Below are 20,988 nucleotides of genomic sequence, written 5' to 3' on the forward strand. Positions count from 1 at the left end.
ACATGTTGGTAACTTCTCTAAGGCAGAGGCTGAGAGGTAGGCTAATGTAATCCAATCAACTTTGCTCTTTTGACACACTGTGTTGTATTCATTGGTCACTGTACTCTTCAGGAAACTATTTTGCATTGTTTCACCTATAACATTGGTTCTCTGAATGTAATCTCTGGTCATGTTTCAGTGCTTCCATTCTAAGTTGGTCAGTATCACCTGTGCACCAGAGAGAGCAGAGCAGGCAGTGGTGAATCCCATAGAGAGCAGAGCAGGCAGTGCATAATATCTACCTGCTTATTATCCAAGTGCAATTCATAGTGTCCAGACCTGTTATTACGATGTAGACTTATGTAAGACTCTTTGCTGTTAGGCAGAGACCAATGGCATGACTTTCATATCAGTATAGCACAACAGCACGTTTCTAATGGTTGGGGTAAAGGGATAGGGATTAAGCCATATTTAAGGTCAGGTTTATTGATAGGTGGTATCTGTTTGCTGAATATACAACTGCCTTGACCCTCAGCTGCATCCAACGTGGCAGGAGATATGTTGGGCTGATAACATTTTGGATTGTGGATTTAAAATCATCTTTATTAGAAATTGGATACCTACCTTGTCATGCAGTCCAGTGGGCCTTCCGTCCCTTTCAACTGCCACCTACTGTAGGTATTGTGTGGGGTTTCTGTCACTGTTCATGATGGCTTAACCTTATCTTTAAACAGCTGACCCCCATCTGACCCCTCTGTGTTTTATGTAGCACTGGCTGCACCCACTGGCTGTTCTTCATTGTATGATGCGTGTATATCGCTGAAACATAGGATTTTGTTCTGATTAATTTTCTCTGGTTGATTTTCTGGTGTGACCGCATAATATTTCCGTGGGTGCAATTTATAAGACAGATCGTTCAGGAGAAGCGGCGTTGTGCTAGAATGACGATACCAGACGTAAGACAATGTGTTTGTCCCCAGACAGCTTTGTTGTCAAGGTATTCTTTGATTGTGATGTAATCACTTTAGCAGGGTATTGTAAAGCGCCAATGGCAGGGTTTTAAGATGGGTTGCCATGGGTTGCTATTACAAGATGAGGGCAATAACCCTCAATCCCACGCTGGCATTTTTGCAAACATCAGGTGCGGGCAGGTGTTTTTTTTATTTTTTATTATGATTATATTGCACTTAATTGTTGATTGTTTGTTTGTTGTGATTGTCGCATAATTGAGGAGCTAGCTTGCCCTAAGCATTTAATTGCACCGTATACGGCTGCATTCTCTGTATTTGATAAATAAACTTGATTTGGCTCGAAAAACATGGAAGACTAAGAATTGCAGAATATGCTTCCTATATTACCATCATAAGAATATTTAGTATTGGGCTCAGTTGTGAATTTCTGGCTGTCTATGTAATTTAAAATGTAAACTGTGTAAAACCAAGTTTAGTAAAAAATCTGAAAGTGGCAGATTTCACTGTAATCACTTAAGCGAGCCCACTAATGAGTATGAGCAAGAACAATAGTTGCAAGCCGACTAACAATACACATATTTACTTAACCTCAGTTGTAATATATACAGATATTACCTGGACAAAACGAATCAGAAGACAACTGAATTGAAATGAATTTCCAGTAACCTTCATTCCTAGAACTACATTCTGACGGCAGGTTCGGAGTTCTATCCGGAATGTTGTGTAAACATTCGACATACAGAGGGCGCTGCAGAGACTACCTATGTAGGACTATGTATTTCCGTTTTTTGTCTTGACTTGTTGTTGTTGCTTTCCTGGCTGTAAACGCTTGTATAAACAGCAGCAAGGGAATCGATGAAAGTAGTGGGACTAAGGATTATTTTCTCAAGAACCCACCATAAAAAGGAATGAAGAAGAACTATTCATCTCTATTTCGCAGGTTATGCTGAGATGATTGACAAGTGTCGAGGCGAACTCACGACTAACATACGGGTTCCGGGCATATAATTAAAACGTCAGCGATAGACTCCTAGGCAGCCTGCATAGCTAGCTAACCTTCTGTGTTTTCCAGCTTTCCTATTTTTATTTGGAAGTTCCTGTTCTGCAATGATAACTGTTAACCAACTAAGTTATATATAAGAAAGATATCTGGACACAAAATTACAACAATTGCCAATGACTGCTTCGGAAGATTGCCTTAAAACGATCGCAAGCTAGCTCCTAGCTAAATGCAAGCTAGCTTGTTAGCTAGCGGTGCTAATGTCTGAAATGTTTCGCAGACCGAGCCCTGGTAACGTTAGCTAGCTTAGTAAATTATCTTGCTACTACGGTGCAAACGTATTGACGCTTATCAGGCCTAGCTAAAAAAATCTGATTTTAAATCTAATTGCGCCACGATAACGCCAGCTAATGTTTAGCAGGTATTGAAACTCAGTCACACATGTAGTAAACCAACTAATGTTAGCGTGTATAGCTTTGGTGTGTGCTGTACCCAGCCAGTCATTACTCAGACATGATCTTAGATAATAATACGACGCACAACCCCTGTAGCTAGACATCCACTCGTGATCATCTTAAGAAATCCTGCCTGGTAAACACTGCTTTATGGTGTATTGCGGTAAGGTTTGTTGCACCACCCTACAATCTGGAAGCTTTGGAGTTGGCGAAAGCCCCACGTCCTGCATGCGCACGTTGATCCACGTCTGACCTGGATTAAGATAACAAGTCACTTCTATCAACCCGCCCAATCAGAGATACAATGTCTGAAAACCAAGGCAACGTGAACAACAACGTCCCGCTGAATAACAACGGCGGGGCGAACAGGATCCGAAATCCCAATATCAACCAGAACCCACTCATCAATGTACGAGACAGGCTGTTTCACGCCCTCTTCTTTAAGATGGCAGTCACCTACGCCCGGTTGTTTCCACCGTCTTTCCGAAGAATCTTCGAGTTCTTTGTCCTACTTAAGGTAAGGCTTTCTTTTTCAGACATTTCCACTATGCATGTTAAATGCCACTGGTGGACCACATCCACTGGAAAATGTGGATGTGCAAGTTACTAAATAACCGCGATGTGGTTGATCACAGATGTTTAGAGTGAACCCATCCTTTAACAGTTACACAAGGCATGTTGCCATTGAATCTAAACTTGACCTGTCACACTTAAGTCCTGAATGCTACTGACTGTAAACTGCAAAGTAGGTTCAGCAGGTCTATGCAGCCCTGCCTTCATCATGCTGTACATACTGCGGTCATGCCGCAGGCAAAATACTTCAGTGTTGTATGTGGTGTTTCCTCTGTAATAAGACTCTGTTTTGATGTGAGGATTAGTGGCTGAGTAGGTTGTATATCACAGCATTCACCTTGGAATAATCACTCTCCAATTGCCACCAGATCAGTGTTTCCCACACATTGTGTTCCCACACTATCTCATTCAATGAGATTATGGCATGGTGGTGTTACACTACTCGATGTGACCATATTAACTGGTGACCCGGATTCAACACGATTGTATACAGCTGGATGTGTGACATCGTGGATGTTGAAATTCCCATTAAAGAAATAGACCTGAGCTGTAACATCATCCGTGTCTGTACTGGTCACATTTTGCACTTCCAAACACAGGTGCCATTGCACGGTCTGCCAAAAGAACTAAAGTTTTGATTCCATCCAAAGTGGGACGCAAACTCAAAACCCCAAACCGTGGCATGCGGTGTACTTAAGCATTACCCATCGCTCCTTCTCCATGTGTCAATAATGACATCATTCCGATTGAATAGATTTGGACAGCTTGTTTACATGATTGTCCCATTGATTTGTGCTGAAAGTGTACATTGGCGGTGTAACTTGCAGTCAGCCGCTCTGCAGCATGTGGATATTTATATAATCCGGGTCACCAGTTATTATGATCACATTGAGTGTTGTAGTATTTGGTCGACAATCCTTCACATGCAATAACTGCCTGAAGTCTGCGACCCAGTGACCCCACCAGACGGTAGGTATCTTCTTGGGTGATGCTCTGCCATGCCTGTACTATAGCCATCTTAAGTTGTTTGTTTTGAGGTGTTTTTGCCTAAAATCTTATCATCGGGAAATGAAATGCATGTTCAATAGGATTTAAATCTGAAGATTGACTTGGCCAGTCAAGACCTTGTTGGCCCTGAAACACTCAGTAGTTGCTATGGCAGTATGTTTTGGGTCATTGTCTTACTGTATGATGAAGCTCTTAAGCTCTTTCTTAATTATGGTGAGCATTCCTCGGTCATCCACTGTAGAAGTCTGCCTTGGCGTACGAGCCTGTTTGTGATTGCTGAGCTTTTTTATGATGTTACAAACTGTTGATTTTGGTAAGCCTAAGGTTTTGGCTATGTTTCTGATTTTTCACCTTTAGTAATGGCTTCCTTGACTTTCAGTCACACCTCTTTGGTCCTCATGTTGACAGACACCAATAGCAAACTCCAAAGGCAAACGCAAAGTCTATAATCAATGCTAGACATTGACAGCTCTGTTATGCCTGCACTAATTATGTGACGGTCAACACACTGTCAAGCCAATTGTCCCATTACTTTTGGGTAACCCAAATAATGTCGTAATGTAATTTCATAAATCTTTCCCATTACTTTTAGGTACCCTGAAATAAGGAGACTATGCATAAAAAGTGTTGTAATTTCTGAATGGTGAAACCAATATGTACACAAATACCATCAAATAAAAACTGAGCATATCTACTTTAACATAACACAGTCATTGTTTGATTTTAAAATCCAAACTTTTGGAGCGTAGAACCAAAAGAAGAGAAAATGCTTCACTGTCCCATTACTTACACAGGGCACTGTATATCGGCAGTTACCAGTGAATTTCTGCCCCCCCTAAATCTGTATCGGACCCTAAAGTCCAGTATCAGTCGGGCTCTAACAATAATGACAATAAATGGTAAAGAAGCTACTCGATCTATCCATTTAAGCCAATCAGTGGACCATACACTTGCAAAGACCCGCCACATAATTTTTTTTAACCATAATGGAAGACAAGTACATGAAGATGGCACAGTCTTTGTTTGACACTCAGCTCTACTGTCGCTTCCATCAGTCCTCCACACCCATCCCACAGTGCAATGTGCATCCAGAGCCTGGGGACCTTTTCTTTTTTCTTTTTTTTTTACTGACAGGAGCATGAGAATGATTACGCATGATCACGTTGCACTGTGGTACGGGTGTGAGGTCTGATGGTAGAGTGAAACTAAGACTGCGCCCTCTTTATGCACGTCTACCATTGAAGGTTCTTCTTTGTTTTAATCGTCCTATCCAATCCTCTTCACCTCCTCCTCAGGCCCTGTTCGTGCTCTTCATCCTGGCCTACATCCACATCGCCTTCTCTCGCTCCCCTATCAACTGCCTGGAGCATGTGCGGGAGAAGTGGCCGCGTGATGGCATCCTGCGTGTGGAGATCCAGCGCAACTCCAGCCGGGCGCCCATCTTCTTGCAGTTCTATGAGACAGACGGCTTCCAGGGCCTAGTGAAGGAGTCCGAAGGCGAAGGAGAGGGAGGAGGGGGGCTGGGGCTGGCCTCGCTGTACCACGAGGAAGAGGACGAGGAGGAGATGACCATGGAAATGTTCGACAACAGCTCAGTGCAGGTGAGACGCTGGTAGTCGGGGAATAACCTGGAGTTGGGGTGGGCTATTTGGACATCTATGCTATGCAAAGGGAGCCACTTTGAGGCTGGTGTGGGCTAGGCTGAATAAAGTGGAACCAATGTCTGTGTAACTGCCTCCACAGAAGTGTGTGTGTGTGGCTATTCATTTACAACTCACTGACTGTTTCCTCTTTCTATCTCTTTCTCTCTCCTTTGCTCACTTTTGCTTTACCCCGCCTCCCCCTCTCTTTCTCCTTCTCTCTGGTCCAGTTTGAGCTGGACATCGAGCCGCGGCTGAAGCCCTCGCTGAGCGGTGGCGGCGGTGGTCAAGGAGGGGGCCTGAATGACAGCCAAGACCTCTCCTTCAGCCAAGCGCCCACTAAAGGTATGCAGCCGCTGAGGGAAACAGTCTCCGAGATTGAGATGCTAACACGAGCAGGTAAACCGATGCCCTCCCCCGTCCCTCCTTATCTTCACTTCTACACCCCAGTGAGTGAGAATCCTGAATCCACTCCTCTCCTCCTGTCCCCCTTATGTTGCCTCTTCACCTCTGTTTATTGCTAGCTCACGCCACTTCCCCTTGGCCTCGTTCCATTCCAAAAATGTGTCTTTTATTCTCCGACTTGGCACACTGAATCGGTGTAAGTCATTTTGCTAAACGTTTATATTAGGTCCATGCCATCTGCTGTATAGATCCAACTTTATGCGTAATCCCAAATGAATGGGAATGTTTTTGGGTACCATTTGGAATAGAAAAAAGCGAAGGTTGACATTGGAGTGAACCATTACTGTAAGCACTACACGTCTACAAAGCGTCAAGGGAACACGTTTTTGGAATGGAACCCACATGCTCTCTCTCCCTGAAGGACTCCTTCCTTTGAGAACATGCAGTAGGGTGCTTAGTGAAAGAGTATCTCACTCCATTAGTTATATTCAGACTGCTATTGATAAAAGAACAAGGCTTTCTCACTCTTTTGTCCCAATTCTAACAATCAATTCTAAATAATTCTGAATATATGTATTTGCTGTACTAGGAGACAGATCAAACCATATTATGATTAACAGAAGTAATTTCTGCATAGTGGCTACAGGTATGGGTCAGTATTTCGATAGTCTGTTTGTCCATTGCTACCTTATTTTACTCATCCCATCTCCCCTGCCTGCGATCTGCAAGCTCCTCAAGGCCTGGTCAAATCCTTTTACATATGTGATTTGAAGAGAATATAGAAAAACATCTTCCAGGGAGGTACTAGAATATTTTCATATTTAGATTTAGACATAAGATTTTAATTTGGTTTCAGCAGGTCTTTCGTATCATTACCAGCCGCTACCGAGGTTAATAACAAAACATGCACTGAAGAAGTGAATGTTCGAGGGAACCGATGTGGAGAAGATGAGAAGCTAAACAAATCAGATTGGGAGAAAAGAATCTGAACGGAAATTGGTTTAACCAGACTATTATCCAACAACAACTACTTTTCCATAGCTCGGTGTGGCAGGGTTTCCATGTGTCCTGGAAAACCTGGAAAATTAGACTAGTCTTTAAGGCCTGGAAAACACATGGAAAAAAATCAGATTACAAATACTATCTCTCATGTTTTTCTCTGCCATAATAACTCGATTGAGCAGCGACAAGCAGCTGCTTGTCAATTAAATTAAAAATTAAAAAGTGTGCATAGCTTGTTTCTCAGGCACATGCCGAAAGTCCAGCAAATGTCGCTGACCGCACTCTTTCTGACCGCACTCTAGGTTCTTCAACTCTTTGAGGACGGAATGTTTGATGTAGAGTGAAGTAGCCCCCTGTACCTAGGCCGTGGTGGTCTAAAAAGTCTGGGAGCTTATTGGATCAGCGCAAATGCAGTTGGCGCGCAGCAGGCGCTGAGCCACAGTAGTATACCACACCTGGTGAAGTTTACCACGCAGCGGTTACCTACCGGTAAATAGAGAGAGTAGGATCACCAGTTGGACAGAATTCTAAAAGTCATTCAAACTGTTTAGCATGACATGAATGTCCGTGTTGTGGTTAAACTAGACCTACAGTAACCCTAATTGTGTTAGGTTTGGTGATTATAGGCCAACACACATTGTTTTGGAAAATCCTGTTTCCTATCGGTTCTGTTATGTATTAGGCCTACTTATTTTATTGTAATTCCTTGCGTGGAATAGCCTATGCAGCCTTCACCGAAGCAATTCATTTTCAATTCACTTTTTCTAACATAAAACAAGATGAACAAAGTGTATTTAATATTTGCACAATAGTGCTTATAAGCTGACCTCAATGAGACACATTCAATCCTCTGAATCTTCTGCACTGACTGCTCTCTCAATGTGAAATATGCGGCATATACATGGCACTAATGGACGCAGGATAGCGGGGGGGGGGGGGGGGGGGGTGAATTGGCATTTCTGTGCCAATGATTCCGCCATACCCTAGTTTTAGCTGAAAAGATGCCACCGTAGTGCTTCATTGACTTGAACACAAGCCTATTAGTCTTGGTTAAGGTTATTAAAGTAGTAAGGTAAAGGAAGGGTCAATATTGCTGTTTGAAAATTAGTTAATTGGTTAGATTTCCAGATTGATTTGCACCAACTTGCTCATACTGGGGTATAGGGACAGTTCCCTTAGTGGCCCTGTAGGCAAGCACCAGGCTCTTGAATATGAGGATCCTGCTACTCAAGGCCAGTGGAGTGTTCAGACGAGAGGTGTGATATGACATGGCTGAGGCTGTGTACGGGACAACCAACCAGCCATTGATACTTAGTGGCGAAACACGCAATCACTATCATGTCTCCCTACTAATTATCGTAAAATGTCCTGGAAAATGTCCTGGAAAATGATCACTTGAAACGAGTGGAAACCACGTATAGCCTCTAGGGGTGCAGCAGGTGGTAGCATACTTGCCGTCTAGTATTTGTAGGTTAGGATGTGATCGAATCCTGCCATGTCATTTTTCAATACAGTTTTTTTCACACTGAGTTGAACATGAAGTTGTAAATAGTGAATAGTAGACTCCAGCATCAGAATTTAGGGGGAAGAAATGCAATTGGGCTCATGCCTTCATTTGCCCTAATGTGTGGGCCTATAGAGGTACATTTGTCAATAGGTTTTCTGTTTTGCTTTTTTAGGTAAACTCTAATTTAGAGTTTTAGTGTTTGTTTTTCTGATTCAAAGCAACTGCGTGTGTGTGATGGGGGTTGGAGTGTCTTTACGATGTTGGGTGCAACAGGATACACTGTTGACATGTGTCTGTGTGTGTCTGTCTTTAGTGTGGCCTCAGGAGGAATACATAGTGGAGTACTCTCTGGAGTACGGCTTCCTCCGCCTCTCCCAGACCACTCGTCAGCGTCTCAACATCCCCGTCATGGTGGTCACGCTGGGTAAGCTGTGTTAGAAAGCCTTCATACAACTGTTAAATTTGGATTGGATTGGCTTTAGCAATGTTTTGAGTTCTTAAAGGGATAGTTCACCCACATTACAAAATCACATATTTGGCTAAGTCAGACTTCAATCAGCACATTGGTTCTGTTTATCTGGGCGCTGTAATAAGTAATTGAACCTTTTCAGAGTATTTGAGATGATTTGGGCATGACATTTAAAACATGGAAATTTAGGGTCCATTGACTTCCATTGTTTTTTCGTTAAAAATGCTAACTACTGTTAGTTACAGTGCTCAGATAAACCGAACGAAAGTGTGAATTGGAAGTCTGTCCTTGTCCTTAGATTCCTTTCAGGGTAAGGAACCAACTATGTGATTTTGCAATTTGGGTGAACTATACCTTTAAGAAAAGTGGTGTTTTATGGTGGGTAACTCGCCCTATCCTCCCCAAATGTGTAGCATCTACCTCGGTAGCCACCATTTTGTGCCGGAATGCTCGTCAGCTTATAATAATGCTCTATAATGTTATATTTCAGTGAAGGACCAGTGAGATGCTCTATAATGTTGTATTTCTATAACAGACCCAGTGAAGGACCAGTGCTTCGGGGACGGATTCAGCCGCTTCCTCCTGGATGAGTTCCTGGGATACGACGACATCCTCATGTCCAGTGTCAAAGCCCTGGCTGAGAACGAGGAGAATAAAGGTGTGTGTGTGTGTGTGTGTGTGTGTGTGTGTGTGTCATTCATTCATTCATTCACTCATTGTTTCCCTTTGGGAGGTGTGCAGGGCCAGTGAGACAGATGTGTGGGCAGCAAATTGAAGCCTTTTCAATGGCAAACGTGCATAAAGATGACATGACTTAATGAATCTCTTACCATTGCTGCCATTCCTACTTCACACAGTGCAACGTCAACATTTTGTCAGTGCATCACTGTCTTATAATTTTGGAACAAATATTGAGACATACTGTAGGCATGAGCAACATATTGAAACAAAACGTATACTACCTAGGCCGAAACAAAAATGGAGAAACGGAGAGCAACTAATGCTGTACATACGCGACTGCTTAAATTCACTGGACATGTCGGGATGTTATCTCACTAGTCTGGATAGCGGATTTTGAGATGGAAGCTAGCTAGTACTAGAAGGCTTGTAAACAAACTGCTAATTGTAATTGCAATATATACTCACAGGTTGCTTGGCACACCGCTTTGCATAATTTTAACAACAATGTTTCTACGAAAGAGTGGAGTGTGTGCAGTGAAAGATGTTTGTGTGTGTGACAACAGGTTTCCTGAGGAACGTGGTGTCAGGGGAACACTACAGATTCGTAAGCATGTGGATGGCCCGCACCTCCTACCTGGCTGCCTTTGTCATCATGGTCATATTCGTAAGTATCTCCTCATACCCGTCTACAAACATTGACACCTTAGTGCATACCGGTTCAATACTTAAATGTTTAGGCCTATATCAGTACAGGGTTCTCCCCAGGATTTTTAAACAACGAGGTGCTTAATTGCATTAGCAAAACCCGACTTGCATTTATTGATTCACTGAAGAACATCATAATGGTTTCACTTTTGCTTTAGTTTTTAACAATGATTGTTGTTGGCAATCAAAGATAGTTATCTACACTATCATTACTAAATATATAATTTAATTTGCCTTGCAATGTTTACATAGTGGCACCACAAAGTTCACAACGTGAACACTCTTTGGGGAGAACTCTGCAGTGACTGTTGAATGACATCGAATAACATGCAAAGATCCAAACTAGTTTTGTGTAGGCAGAGCCATTGAGTAGCCCTTATTTAGAGCCCTTGAGTTGTCGTCACCAGAACAGACATGGGTCAAATTGATGGGTTTCTAATGTCCATGTCTCCAGACCCTATCGGTGTCCATGCTGCTGCGCTACTCCCACCACCAGATCTTCGTCTTCATTGGTGAGCTCACGCATTCCAGTCTAACTATCTGTCCCCAAACAACCCCTAGCCACTGTTGGTTACTCCTAGGCGCTTCATATGGATTGGATTGGTTAAGATGATAGGCTAGGTGATTTTTTTTCCCCCTCCAAATTGTTCTATTTAGTTTTTGCAGATCTACACAAGTTGCTATGAGTACATTTGGGGCTGAGCTCAGCAGTCCAATGACAACTGCCTTTCAGGACACTTGCATCTTACCACAAATTGTCAAGGCTTACACATTTGTCAAATATCTGTTTCTGGTTGATGGATGGATGTCTGTCTGATGAGCTATCCTTTTAACATCTTTACGACAACTTTTGTCACCTACTTACTACTGATTAACACATACACAATATACCAATCACACAGACTATCACCCCACTCACACCCAGGCCCTACAACACACACACACACACACAAACTTAATCACACACATGATCACCATATAACACATGCAGTGCCCTCCATAAGTATTGGAAAGAGGAAGCATTTTGTCTTCTTTTAGCTCTATACTCCAACAGTTTTGATTTAGTTGGAGTATAGAACTTTAATTCAATGCTTTTTTCAGATTGGTTTCACCATTTAGAAATTACAACCCTTATACATAGTCCCCCTATTTCAGGGCACCAAAAGTATTGGAAAATTGGCTTGACAGGTGTTTCTGGTTAGTCAGGTGTGTTCCATCACATCATTTGTGCAGGCATAAGAGAGCTGTCAATGTCTAGTATTGATTTTAGGCTTTGCATTTGCCTTTGGAGTCTGCTATTGGTGTCTGTCAACATTAGGACCAAAGACTGCAATGAAAGTCAAGGAAGCCATTATGAGGCTGAAATTTCAGAAAAATCTGAAACATAGCCAAAACCAAAATGTACCAAAATCAACAGTTTGTATCATTAAACAAGAAAGAAAACACTGGTGAGTTCAGCAATCACAAACGGGCTGGTAGGCCATGTGTCAGAGACCACCATCCGCAGAATATGTAACCAGTCGAACTACAGAGGCTTTACTGCGATGTGCAAACCACTAGTTATCCTTAAAACAATGGTCAGGTTACAGTTTGCTTAGAAAGTACCTAAAAAGCCTGCAGACATCTGGAAGACATATAAAATGAATATTATTATGTACCAGAGTGACTGCAAGAGGAATGCTTGGAGAAAAAAAGATCTGCCCAAGATTACAGCATACCTCCACATCTGTGAAACATTAAAACTGGCTAACTTGTCTTCATTGATGATGCAACTGCTCACAGCAGCAGCAGGAGGAATTCTGAAGTGTACAGAAGCATCTTGTCAGTACAAGCAAATGCAACCAAACTACCATGACCTTTTTTATATGCTGGTTTGGAAACCTGAGCATCAAAAACAAAAGCTGTCTCAATAAGCTTGTCCAAATCAGCAGCAAACTTTCCCTGAGCTGTTCCATAAGCAGTTTGACAACAAATATGTATCCCTTCTCTCATGAAAGGACCTCTGCTCAAAGTTCCAGCTCTTGCCATTAGGCTCAAGGTTCAGACTCCCAAGGATGAAGCACCCATTCATACCCACAGCCATCACACAAATTAAATCTTTTTTGTTTGTTCATTGTTTTATAGTGTATCTGTGTTTGTATGCTGTGTGCTGTTGTATGTCCACCCTGCATGTGAACCAAATGTCCCTATGGGATAATAAATATTGACTTGATGTAAAAATTCATCCATCCCAAACCGCCATTATTTCACCCCAGAATCTACAGCTAGAATTCCTGTGGAATTGATTCCAAACCAACCAGATACGGATTTAAAACATATATACATAATAGGAAGTATGAAAGGGGATGTGAAGCATGACTTGTTAACATGAATAGATAGATATTTTATTGTCCTTACTAAGGAAAATTGTTCGACTTGTATGGTTTTTGGTCCATGAGAGAGACCAAATAGTCGACTAAACGGGGTCAGCCCTAATACGTAGTTTTATGGATGGACTATGACAGCACTATGGAAGCATTGATAATAAATGTTCCCTGCTGCTTTTCTGTGGTCCGTTTCTCATTTCCCCCAGTGGACCTGCTGCAGATGCTGGAGATGAATATGACCATCGCCTTCCCAGCAGCTCCACTCCTTACTGTCATTCTGGCTCTCGTGGGTAAGATTACCATCATCTCCTTGTCTGGACCGTACTCAGGTGGAGCTGTCTGTATGTAGATGATATGGATGGAAGTTGCCCCCAGGTGTAACTGGCGGGATCAATCCTAGGTCTCCAGCATGCTACCCGTCACTCCAAATCACCTCTGCTACATTGGTACATATCCAGGATCATTTTGCGCTTCCCAAATACTGACCTTAGATCAGTATCGAGGGCCACTGTCATCACACTCCCATTTTGCCGACCTAGGTTCAAATAGTATATTTGATTTAGTATGGTATAATCCTTAAATACTTAAGCTGTGCTTTTTGAGCACAATGAAGCCAATGGATTATTCCCATCTGGCACTCCAGGCAGGCTCAAGCAAATGCTCCAAGTATTTGAAAAATGTCAAGTAATATTTGAACCTGAACCCAGGCCTACCATTTTCTGCCCAGCTGCACCTGACCCTCCCTGAGTCATGTTTTAAACAGTGTTTAAAATGTGTAATTGGTCATTGAGATTTGTGTGTAATTTAAAGGGATCTATTCTATACCGTAGATTCATCAATTCATTGTTATTAGCAATGTATAGCATTTTCCTATTAGCATTTTTTGCAATGCTAGTGTAAAAACAGGTGTCTGGATCAACCAACAATACCCCAGGTTAGTCACACATCAGGTAACTTCTCCTTTGACTGATCTAACACAGGAGTGGTAAGAAACCTCTCTTCCTCTCGCAGGCATGGAGGCGATCATGTCGGAGTTCTTCAACGACACGACCACGGCCTTCTACATCATCCTCATTGTGTGGCTGGCCGACCAGTACGACGCCATCTGCTGCCACACCAATACCAGCAAACGCCATTGGCTGAGGTAAGCCCATATACATATACACACGCACCAATACCATCAGGTACCATTGGCTGGGAATTCAGGTCCCTTACTAACCCTGCTTTTAGGGTACATGGAAGGGAGCAAGAACTTGGAAGGTAATTTAGTCAACAGAATACCTTTCTATTTTTATTACCACATTTGAAATAGTTGCTGCCATATTCAGTGGATCAGTCAGCGTAGTGTCTCTGACTGATGCTCTGCTACAAACCGTAAACAGCTTTCTCTTTCCAGTTCCTGTTAGTTTTACAATTTAGTCAGTGTGATGATGTTGTGTAAGGAGGCCCTTTGTATTCTATTTCCAGGTTCTTCTATCTGTACCACTTTGCATTCTACGCCTACCACTACCGCTTCAATGGCCAGTACAGCAGCCTGGCACTAGTCACCTCCTGGCTCTTCATACAGGTGAGGTCACTACGGGCAACGCTGGAACAGGAGGAAGCACAAGGGAAAGGAAAGATGTGGTATAAACAAATAGAGAAAACACACACACGAGAGACATGCTCATAAGAGTGTGTGTGCACGTGCATGTGAGGCAGCTCTAGAGGCTTCCCCTTTGCCTACAATTATGCACAGTACATTGAACAAATATCAAACACTTTAGGCTTATTTAGGCACATTTGGCTCATAGTTGATCATTTAGAAGTGGTAGGTAAACAAAACTTGGCACAGTACAGAATTGATTCCACTGATGATCATATTATAACCCAAAATCCATCTTTGGCAATCGTTATCATACCTTTGAAGAGTCCTGAACTCGCTAGTGGATATTTTGACTTTCATGGATAAATTGAAATACATGCCGCAAAAGAGGACTCCGGACTCTTCAAATGTATGGTAACGTTTGCTGATGTTGGATTTTGGAGTCATCTAATGCTTTAAAGGAATTCGAATTAGCACACCAGCCAAAACAGTTTTTATGTTCATTCTTTGTATATTTTGATTATCTAAATTTCTGTCGGAATCGCCATATTTATAAAAAAAAAAATACTTTTCCAACGGTAATGTAACATGTTCTGTTTTAAATGTACTCGATACATCAGCAATGCTAACAAAAAGAAACCAAAACTAACCTTTTGGATTGGAACTTCTTGCAATAGAATGTGATTCAAAAGTGTGTTTATAAATAACATATCAAAAAACTAAAATGGACAAAAACTCAGAAACCACATTGGCGTATTATCCTTGATTAGCATGTGTTTAAGATGTATTTACGGATGAATGGGCTTCAATGGTCATCACAAGCTGACCACAAGCTACATCTAAAGATATAAAGAAGAAAGAAACACACACAAAACGACTTGAGGTAGGTGATTCTATCAATTCCAAGTGCAAAACAACTGTAACATGTTAATAGAGTGGAGCATCACTTTAAGATGATTTCTAAACCCAATTTAAACAATTGACTCAAAATGTGGATGTTTTTAGTCCTAATGCTGGTGGCAGGGCCAAAGAGTTTAGCAGCATATGTTAGAGATTAGCCAATGTAGCCCTTATTCTCAGATTTTACATCCAGACCCCTGAACTGGAGTCATGCCAGATGGACCTCTTGTTGGCCCCTCAGACTCTGGTTCAGCCAATCACGATAGTGCAAAATGCACTATAACTCTCAAAACGTCAATCCACCATTCATTTCATAATGACACATTAAATAGTAACTATAACCATCAATATACACTCACCGAGCACTTAGGAACACTAATACTGGGTAGGGCCTCCCTTTGCTCTCAAAACAGCCTCAATTCTTCGTGGCATTTATTCCACAAGATGTTGGAAACATTCCTTTGAGATTCTGGTCCCTGATGACATGATTGCATCTCACAATTCCTGCAGATTTTTCAGGTGCACTTTCACGCTGTGAATCTCCTGTTCTACCACATCCCAAAGGTGTTCTATTAGATTCAGATCCAGTGACTGGGAAGGCCGCAGAAGAACACTGAACTCATGTTCATGAAACCAGTTTGAGACGACTTTTGCTTTGTGACATGGTGCATTATCATGCTGGAAGTAGCCATTAGAAGATGGGTAAATTGCGGCCATGAAGGGATGCACATTGTCAGCAACAATACTCAAATAGGCTGTGGCATTCAAGCGATGATTGATTGGTATTAACGGGCCCAAAGTGTGCCCAGAAAACATTCCCCACACCATTATAACACCTCCACCATGAGACGGTGTACAGGTGTCCCTAATAAAGTGTTAAGTGAGTGTACATTGCAGGTTGGACAACTTTCATTTGAAAACAAAGGTGAAAAACAGTAAGAATTTCACTCAGCAGAAAAACATTGTACTTTTAGTTTATGATACTGCACAGTACGCCTGTCACAGAGAGTATGATTGCTTACTATAAATATAAATCTAATTGATATAAAATATTACATTTTCAGAATCAAGCAGGTAGTTACAACAACAAAAATTGCATTACTGTGGAACACAACGTGCCAACAAAGACATTTATGGTAACCAATTATCTTCTGTCTGCCAGGCCACATCTTACGTTACTGATGACCTATTACAGACTGATTTGTTTGTTGAGTGATGAGAGTTTACATGTATGGAGTAGAGATTCACTATAATGGGAGAAATAGCTATATGCTGTATGGAAATAATTCAGTTTTGTTTGTCAACACTTACTCAATAAATTGTGTGTGTCTTATGTATATAGTTGTGTCAACTGTTTTGCAAAAAGGTGTCTAACTTTTGCATTTTGTGTGAAACCAATGAGAAATGACTGTTTTGCTGAAAATGCTACTGTTGTAATTGCTGTGGCCATGTGAACTTCTACAAATGGTATAAGCAATCGAGAAAAACTGATATCGAATCACCTTTCTATTACCAGCTCCATCCCAACCTTTTTTCATCTCTATATTCACAGCACTCCATGATCTACTTCTTCCACCATTATGAGCTTCCGGCTATCCTGCAGCAGATCCGCATCCAGGAGATGCTGCTCCAGAACCAGCAGGCGGGTCAGGGCAACCAGACGGCACTGCAGGACAACCTCAACAACAACACCACCAGCAGCCCTGCAGCAGCAGCTGCCCCCCCAGGGCCTAGTCCTGCCCGAGGAGGAGCAGTCAACAGCCAGGTCGGCCTGACAGGCGAGCCCCAGGCCCAAGGCCTGACAACTCAGACCAATGGTCTTGCTGGGAGTGTGACGGGGACGGGAGACGTGACCTCGGACTTGGACTGGATGGCGGAGACGGCGGCCATCATAACAGAGGCGTTGTCCTCTGCGGCCCCGCAGCTGGGGGGATCCTTGCTGGAGAGCGCCGTAGCCTCGTCCGGAGGAGGGTTGGTGGAGGCCGGTGGGGCGGGGGGCTCTGAGGCAGGCCTCAGGGTGGTGGCGGAGCTCCGGATGGAGGGAGCGGGAGGTGGAGTAGGGGGCAGTGGGGGAGGAGAGAGTATTGATGATGCTAGTCCAAGCCTGGTTACCGTGGAAATCCAAACCATAGGGGATTCATGCAGTGCAGTGAGCACACAGGGCTCAGGCCTTCCTCTCCCCTCCTCTCTTCCCATAGGAGGTGCACAGAAAGCAGAGACTACAGCCTCGAGTTCCAGTCCTGCCTCTCCTCCACACACAGACTGTAGCAGCGCTGGCCACCCGGCGCCAGATAGCCCCCTCAGGCAGACCTCCACAGACTGGGACCCCAAGACTGAGGATCCCCTCAGCCCGGACTCCCCCCACCCAACCCCATCCTGAGTTCCCTTCTCACTCACACTCTCACATGCTCACACACGCAGTAGCAATGTGTATTCTTCTATCCCCTGCTTTTTCCTCTTACAACACCGCAAGAAGGCCAACAAGGCTTTCATTACTGTAATCTCATTCGTAAGACACAAATGGGAAGAGAAGAGAAAGAAGAAAAGGAGAGAGGGGATGGATAGCTAAGAAAAGGAAAATCACTCCCCAGGGTCTTTGCTCTGGACGTATGGGGACACTAGTTTGGCTTTTAGTTTTCGATTCCCAAGTGGGGGCCAGTGACTTTCCATCAATGGCAGGTTTTCTTTCATTAAAGTTAAGCTTAGGATGCACCACTTTGCAAGTAAAGGTTTGTGATCATTTTGGAAAGTCTACCCTGGCTTTTGTTGCCATGTGATTTAAAAAAAAAAAAAAAAAAAAAAAAAAAAAGTGTATATGTTCAGAATGGGGGTATTTCTGATGGGAATAAGGTGTCACAACGGTATTGAAAATTAAAATGCCCTACTCTCAAAAAGAAAGACACACAGCCACACTCGTTATACGAAAGTCATCACAGAGCTGCAACACATGACTCTCACTCGCCACTTTGAAGTGCCAGTGCGTGCAAAGGCTTACTAGCAGCCAGCTAGTGCTCAAAGCCCAGTGCTTCGAGTCTAGTGAACAAACCCGTTTGAATTTCCACACCTGGGCTTTCTAGTCCCGCCTCGTAATATAGTTTGCTTACATTCTGCAGGTCTTAAGGTGGCAAACTCAGAGACACTAGCAAAACATTTTAAATCCTTCAGTTTCCCAACAGGTTCTGGTAACTCAAGCAGTTTATTATTAAGCAATTTGTAAAAAGTGCTATTCAAACCAATTCGCTTGTGTAGAGCTAACTTGGATTATGCTTGCCACCCACCAAGTTCGCTAGCCAAGGGCCTTGTCTACACTAGACACTTTAATCAGACTTTTGTCATCGGAATAAGATGATCACATACAAATGTACAGGTGTAGACATGCAAAAGTCACAGTGTCGGCATTGTGACCTCATTGTGTTAGCATTGTGGCGTCATTGTGTTGGCCTTTTGACATCGTGTGGTGTACGAGCTCATATTGTATTCTGATTTCCATCTAGTCTAGAAGCAATCTGGCCACCGAAAAACCCACACAGTCTGTTAAATAAAGTGAGGGGAGAAATTCATCAGAATTCATTTTTAATACCAGGTGTGGACGCACATACTGTGATCTGATCATCATATCAGGATAACAGAAGTCTGATTTAAGTGTCAAATCTAGACAAGGCCTACGCACTTATTTGATAAGAATATCCCACCCTCGTTCTGAACCAGCAGCCCCACTGGGCTTAATAAGGACCAGGGGGATAGAGGAGGCTACAAGCCTGAGTTTTAACCACCTAATAGGCCCGGAGTGAGCACCCTTGAAGCCTGGGAGTGACTGTGGAAAATGAATTGACCGTGGCACGCACTGGCACACACTGTAAGCCCCGCAGTGGAAACTCGGTTATTCATTCATTCCATCTGGTCCTGGAACCAAGTGGGAAATAAAAAGTGATCGTGTGGTTTCCCCATTTGAGAGAGTTGTCAAAACAGTTTTATTTATTTTTTTGTTCAATTTTTTTACAAGTAGACAATTGCTCTTATGGTGATTGCCAGTTGCAGTCACTTCCAACTGCTTGTCTAGTGTGGGAGAGCAGCTGTTTCTCTGCAGAGCCAACATGGCGTCTGTTTCTCCTGTCTTAACCGTTGTTGAGTGAAACTGTGTCTCTCTCCCTACAAGACTTCCTGTGTACTTGTCAGGAGACTAGGCGTCATTCTCTCTTCCTCACTGCCTCACCTAGTTCTGTGTTTTGTCTGAGACATACTTGCTTCACTAATTGTATATGACTAGAACAGGTTGAAGGCTCAACTGTGGCCTTAAACACTTGTTTTGGTGGCCTCAAACAAGGCCAAATGTCAATTTTCAGTCCCACTTCCCCTATTGACCCATATTACAAAATGGTAGTAGTTGGAGTAATACATTTAAAATAAGAACAAATGCTAGCTGTATCTGCAGGGGTGTAGAGAAGCCTGATAGCATTCTGGGGTGAAGCAATTGCTTTGCCTATGATCAGATATTCACATCGATCCCAGGGTTCTCCCCAAAGAATGTAAGAGGGGCACTGTGCCATCTTGTCGACTTTGCTCCGCCACTGTGTAAACATTTCAAAGCAAATTAAACTGGTATTTACTAATGATAGAGTAACTATCTTTGATTGCCAATAACAATGTCAAAAATAACAAAGTGAAAGCGATATCATGTTCCTCAGTGTTTTAGCTGTATTTTGACGTGAATAAATGCGTCGGTATTGATAATGCAATCCAGCGCCACCTTGTTCAAAAATCCTAGGGAGAACCCTGCATCATGCATCCGTTCACTGAAACTATCTGGAAATGGTACTAACATGGAAAGGTCATGACACTGAAGGTCACTACTATAGTAACTATTGAGGGCTTGGTACGGAGGGACGTAAGTGACGTTTTGGTCCATAATTTGTTTTGTATATCAATAGAAAGCTCTAGATCTGTAAAGAATGTGACTGAAATAGAGGGTCAAAACAACGACCCATTACAACACAATGGGTTTAGCTTGATGGCAAAAGGGTGTACATGTATAGAGTTGCCATTCAACTCATTGCAAAATGACTTGATTTTCTTGGTGTACAAAAAGCGTGACTAAGTCCAAAAAATAAATTTCTGATTTTATTTTGCCATTTTATTACATGAAATCTGATCTTTTACAAAGAAATAAGTGTTTTTCAATTGTTTTAAATGTATAAAACACTAGACCTACCAATCTCAGATTTATTTTGGCTCTCCTGTAAAATGTTTAAAATGTCACTTACGCACCAAGCCCTCGCTATAGACAGGGAGAGGGGAGTGAATGGGCAATAATGACAGGTGTGTTTGATATCTTTATCCTTAGTGAAAAAAACAGAATCTCCTGAATAGAGAGCTTTATTTTGAGGATGCCTTATATGATTCCAAATGTGATATTAGCTAGTTCAGTACAAGTTGAGATTCCATTGGCTGTCAATGTATACATTTCTGGAGGGTTTTGCTGATTGTGGCCTATTATCAGAGAAAGGAATGTGGGTTGTGTTTCTTAAAGATGAGAACTGAGGGTCACCCATGTTTTGTTTGTCTGAAAAGACACAAGGGCTCCCTATTTCTCCTCGAAGAAATGGGTAGAGAATCAGTAATGGCTATGCAATGTAGGACATGGTACTGAGTCGAAATGTTGTCCAAATCGTGCAATATGACATTTACGTCAGAAAGTCTTGTCCATTCTAGGCCTAGGATATAGACTATACCGATATGACAATA

The 20,988-nt window shown here is 42.5% G+C and overlaps 1 protein-coding gene across 2 annotated transcripts; it reads left to right on the top strand.

Annotated features, from left to right (window-relative positions):
- Window positions 1-1,766: 1,766 nt before the first annotated feature.
- Window positions 1,767-20,357, top strand: tmem259 (transmembrane protein 259). Of its 2 annotated transcripts, none has more exons than XM_083671910.1 (11): window positions 1,767-2,922; window positions 5,282-5,587; window positions 5,857-6,025; window positions 8,854-8,964; window positions 9,545-9,667; window positions 10,254-10,354; window positions 10,850-10,907; window positions 12,968-13,051; window positions 13,773-13,905; window positions 14,229-14,328; window positions 16,799-20,357. In XM_083671910.1, the coding sequence occupies exons 1-11, from the start codon at window positions 2,710-2,712 to the stop codon at window positions 17,624-17,626; spliced, it is 2,226 nt and encodes a 741-aa protein (XP_083528036.1). In that variant the 5' UTR covers window positions 1,767-2,709; the 3' UTR covers window positions 17,627-20,357. The 2 variants fall into 2 exon arrangements, with proteins under 2 accessions (XP_083528036.1, XP_083528037.1); XM_083671911.1 differs by having other exon boundaries at window positions 5,857-5,971.
- The last annotated feature ends 631 nt before the right edge of the window (window positions 20,358-20,988 follow it).

Source organism: Argentina silus (genome assembly GCF_951799395.1).
Source record: "Argentina silus genome assembly, chromosome: 6".
NCBI lineage: Eukaryota > Metazoa > Chordata > Actinopteri > Argentiniformes > Argentinidae > Argentina > Argentina silus.

Coding starts and splice junctions, on each gene's coding strand:
- tmem259 (XM_083671910.1), top strand. CDS start 2,710: ATGTCTGAAAACCAAGGCAACGTGAACAACAACGTCCCGCTGAATAAC. Junction 8,965..9,544: donor CGTCATGGTGGTCACGCTGG/GTAAGCTGTGTT, acceptor TTTCTATAACAG/ACCCAGTGAAGGACCAGTGC. Junction 13,906..14,228: donor AGCAAACGCCATTGGCTGAG/GTAAGCCCATAT, acceptor TTCTATTTCCAG/GTTCTTCTATCTGTACCACT.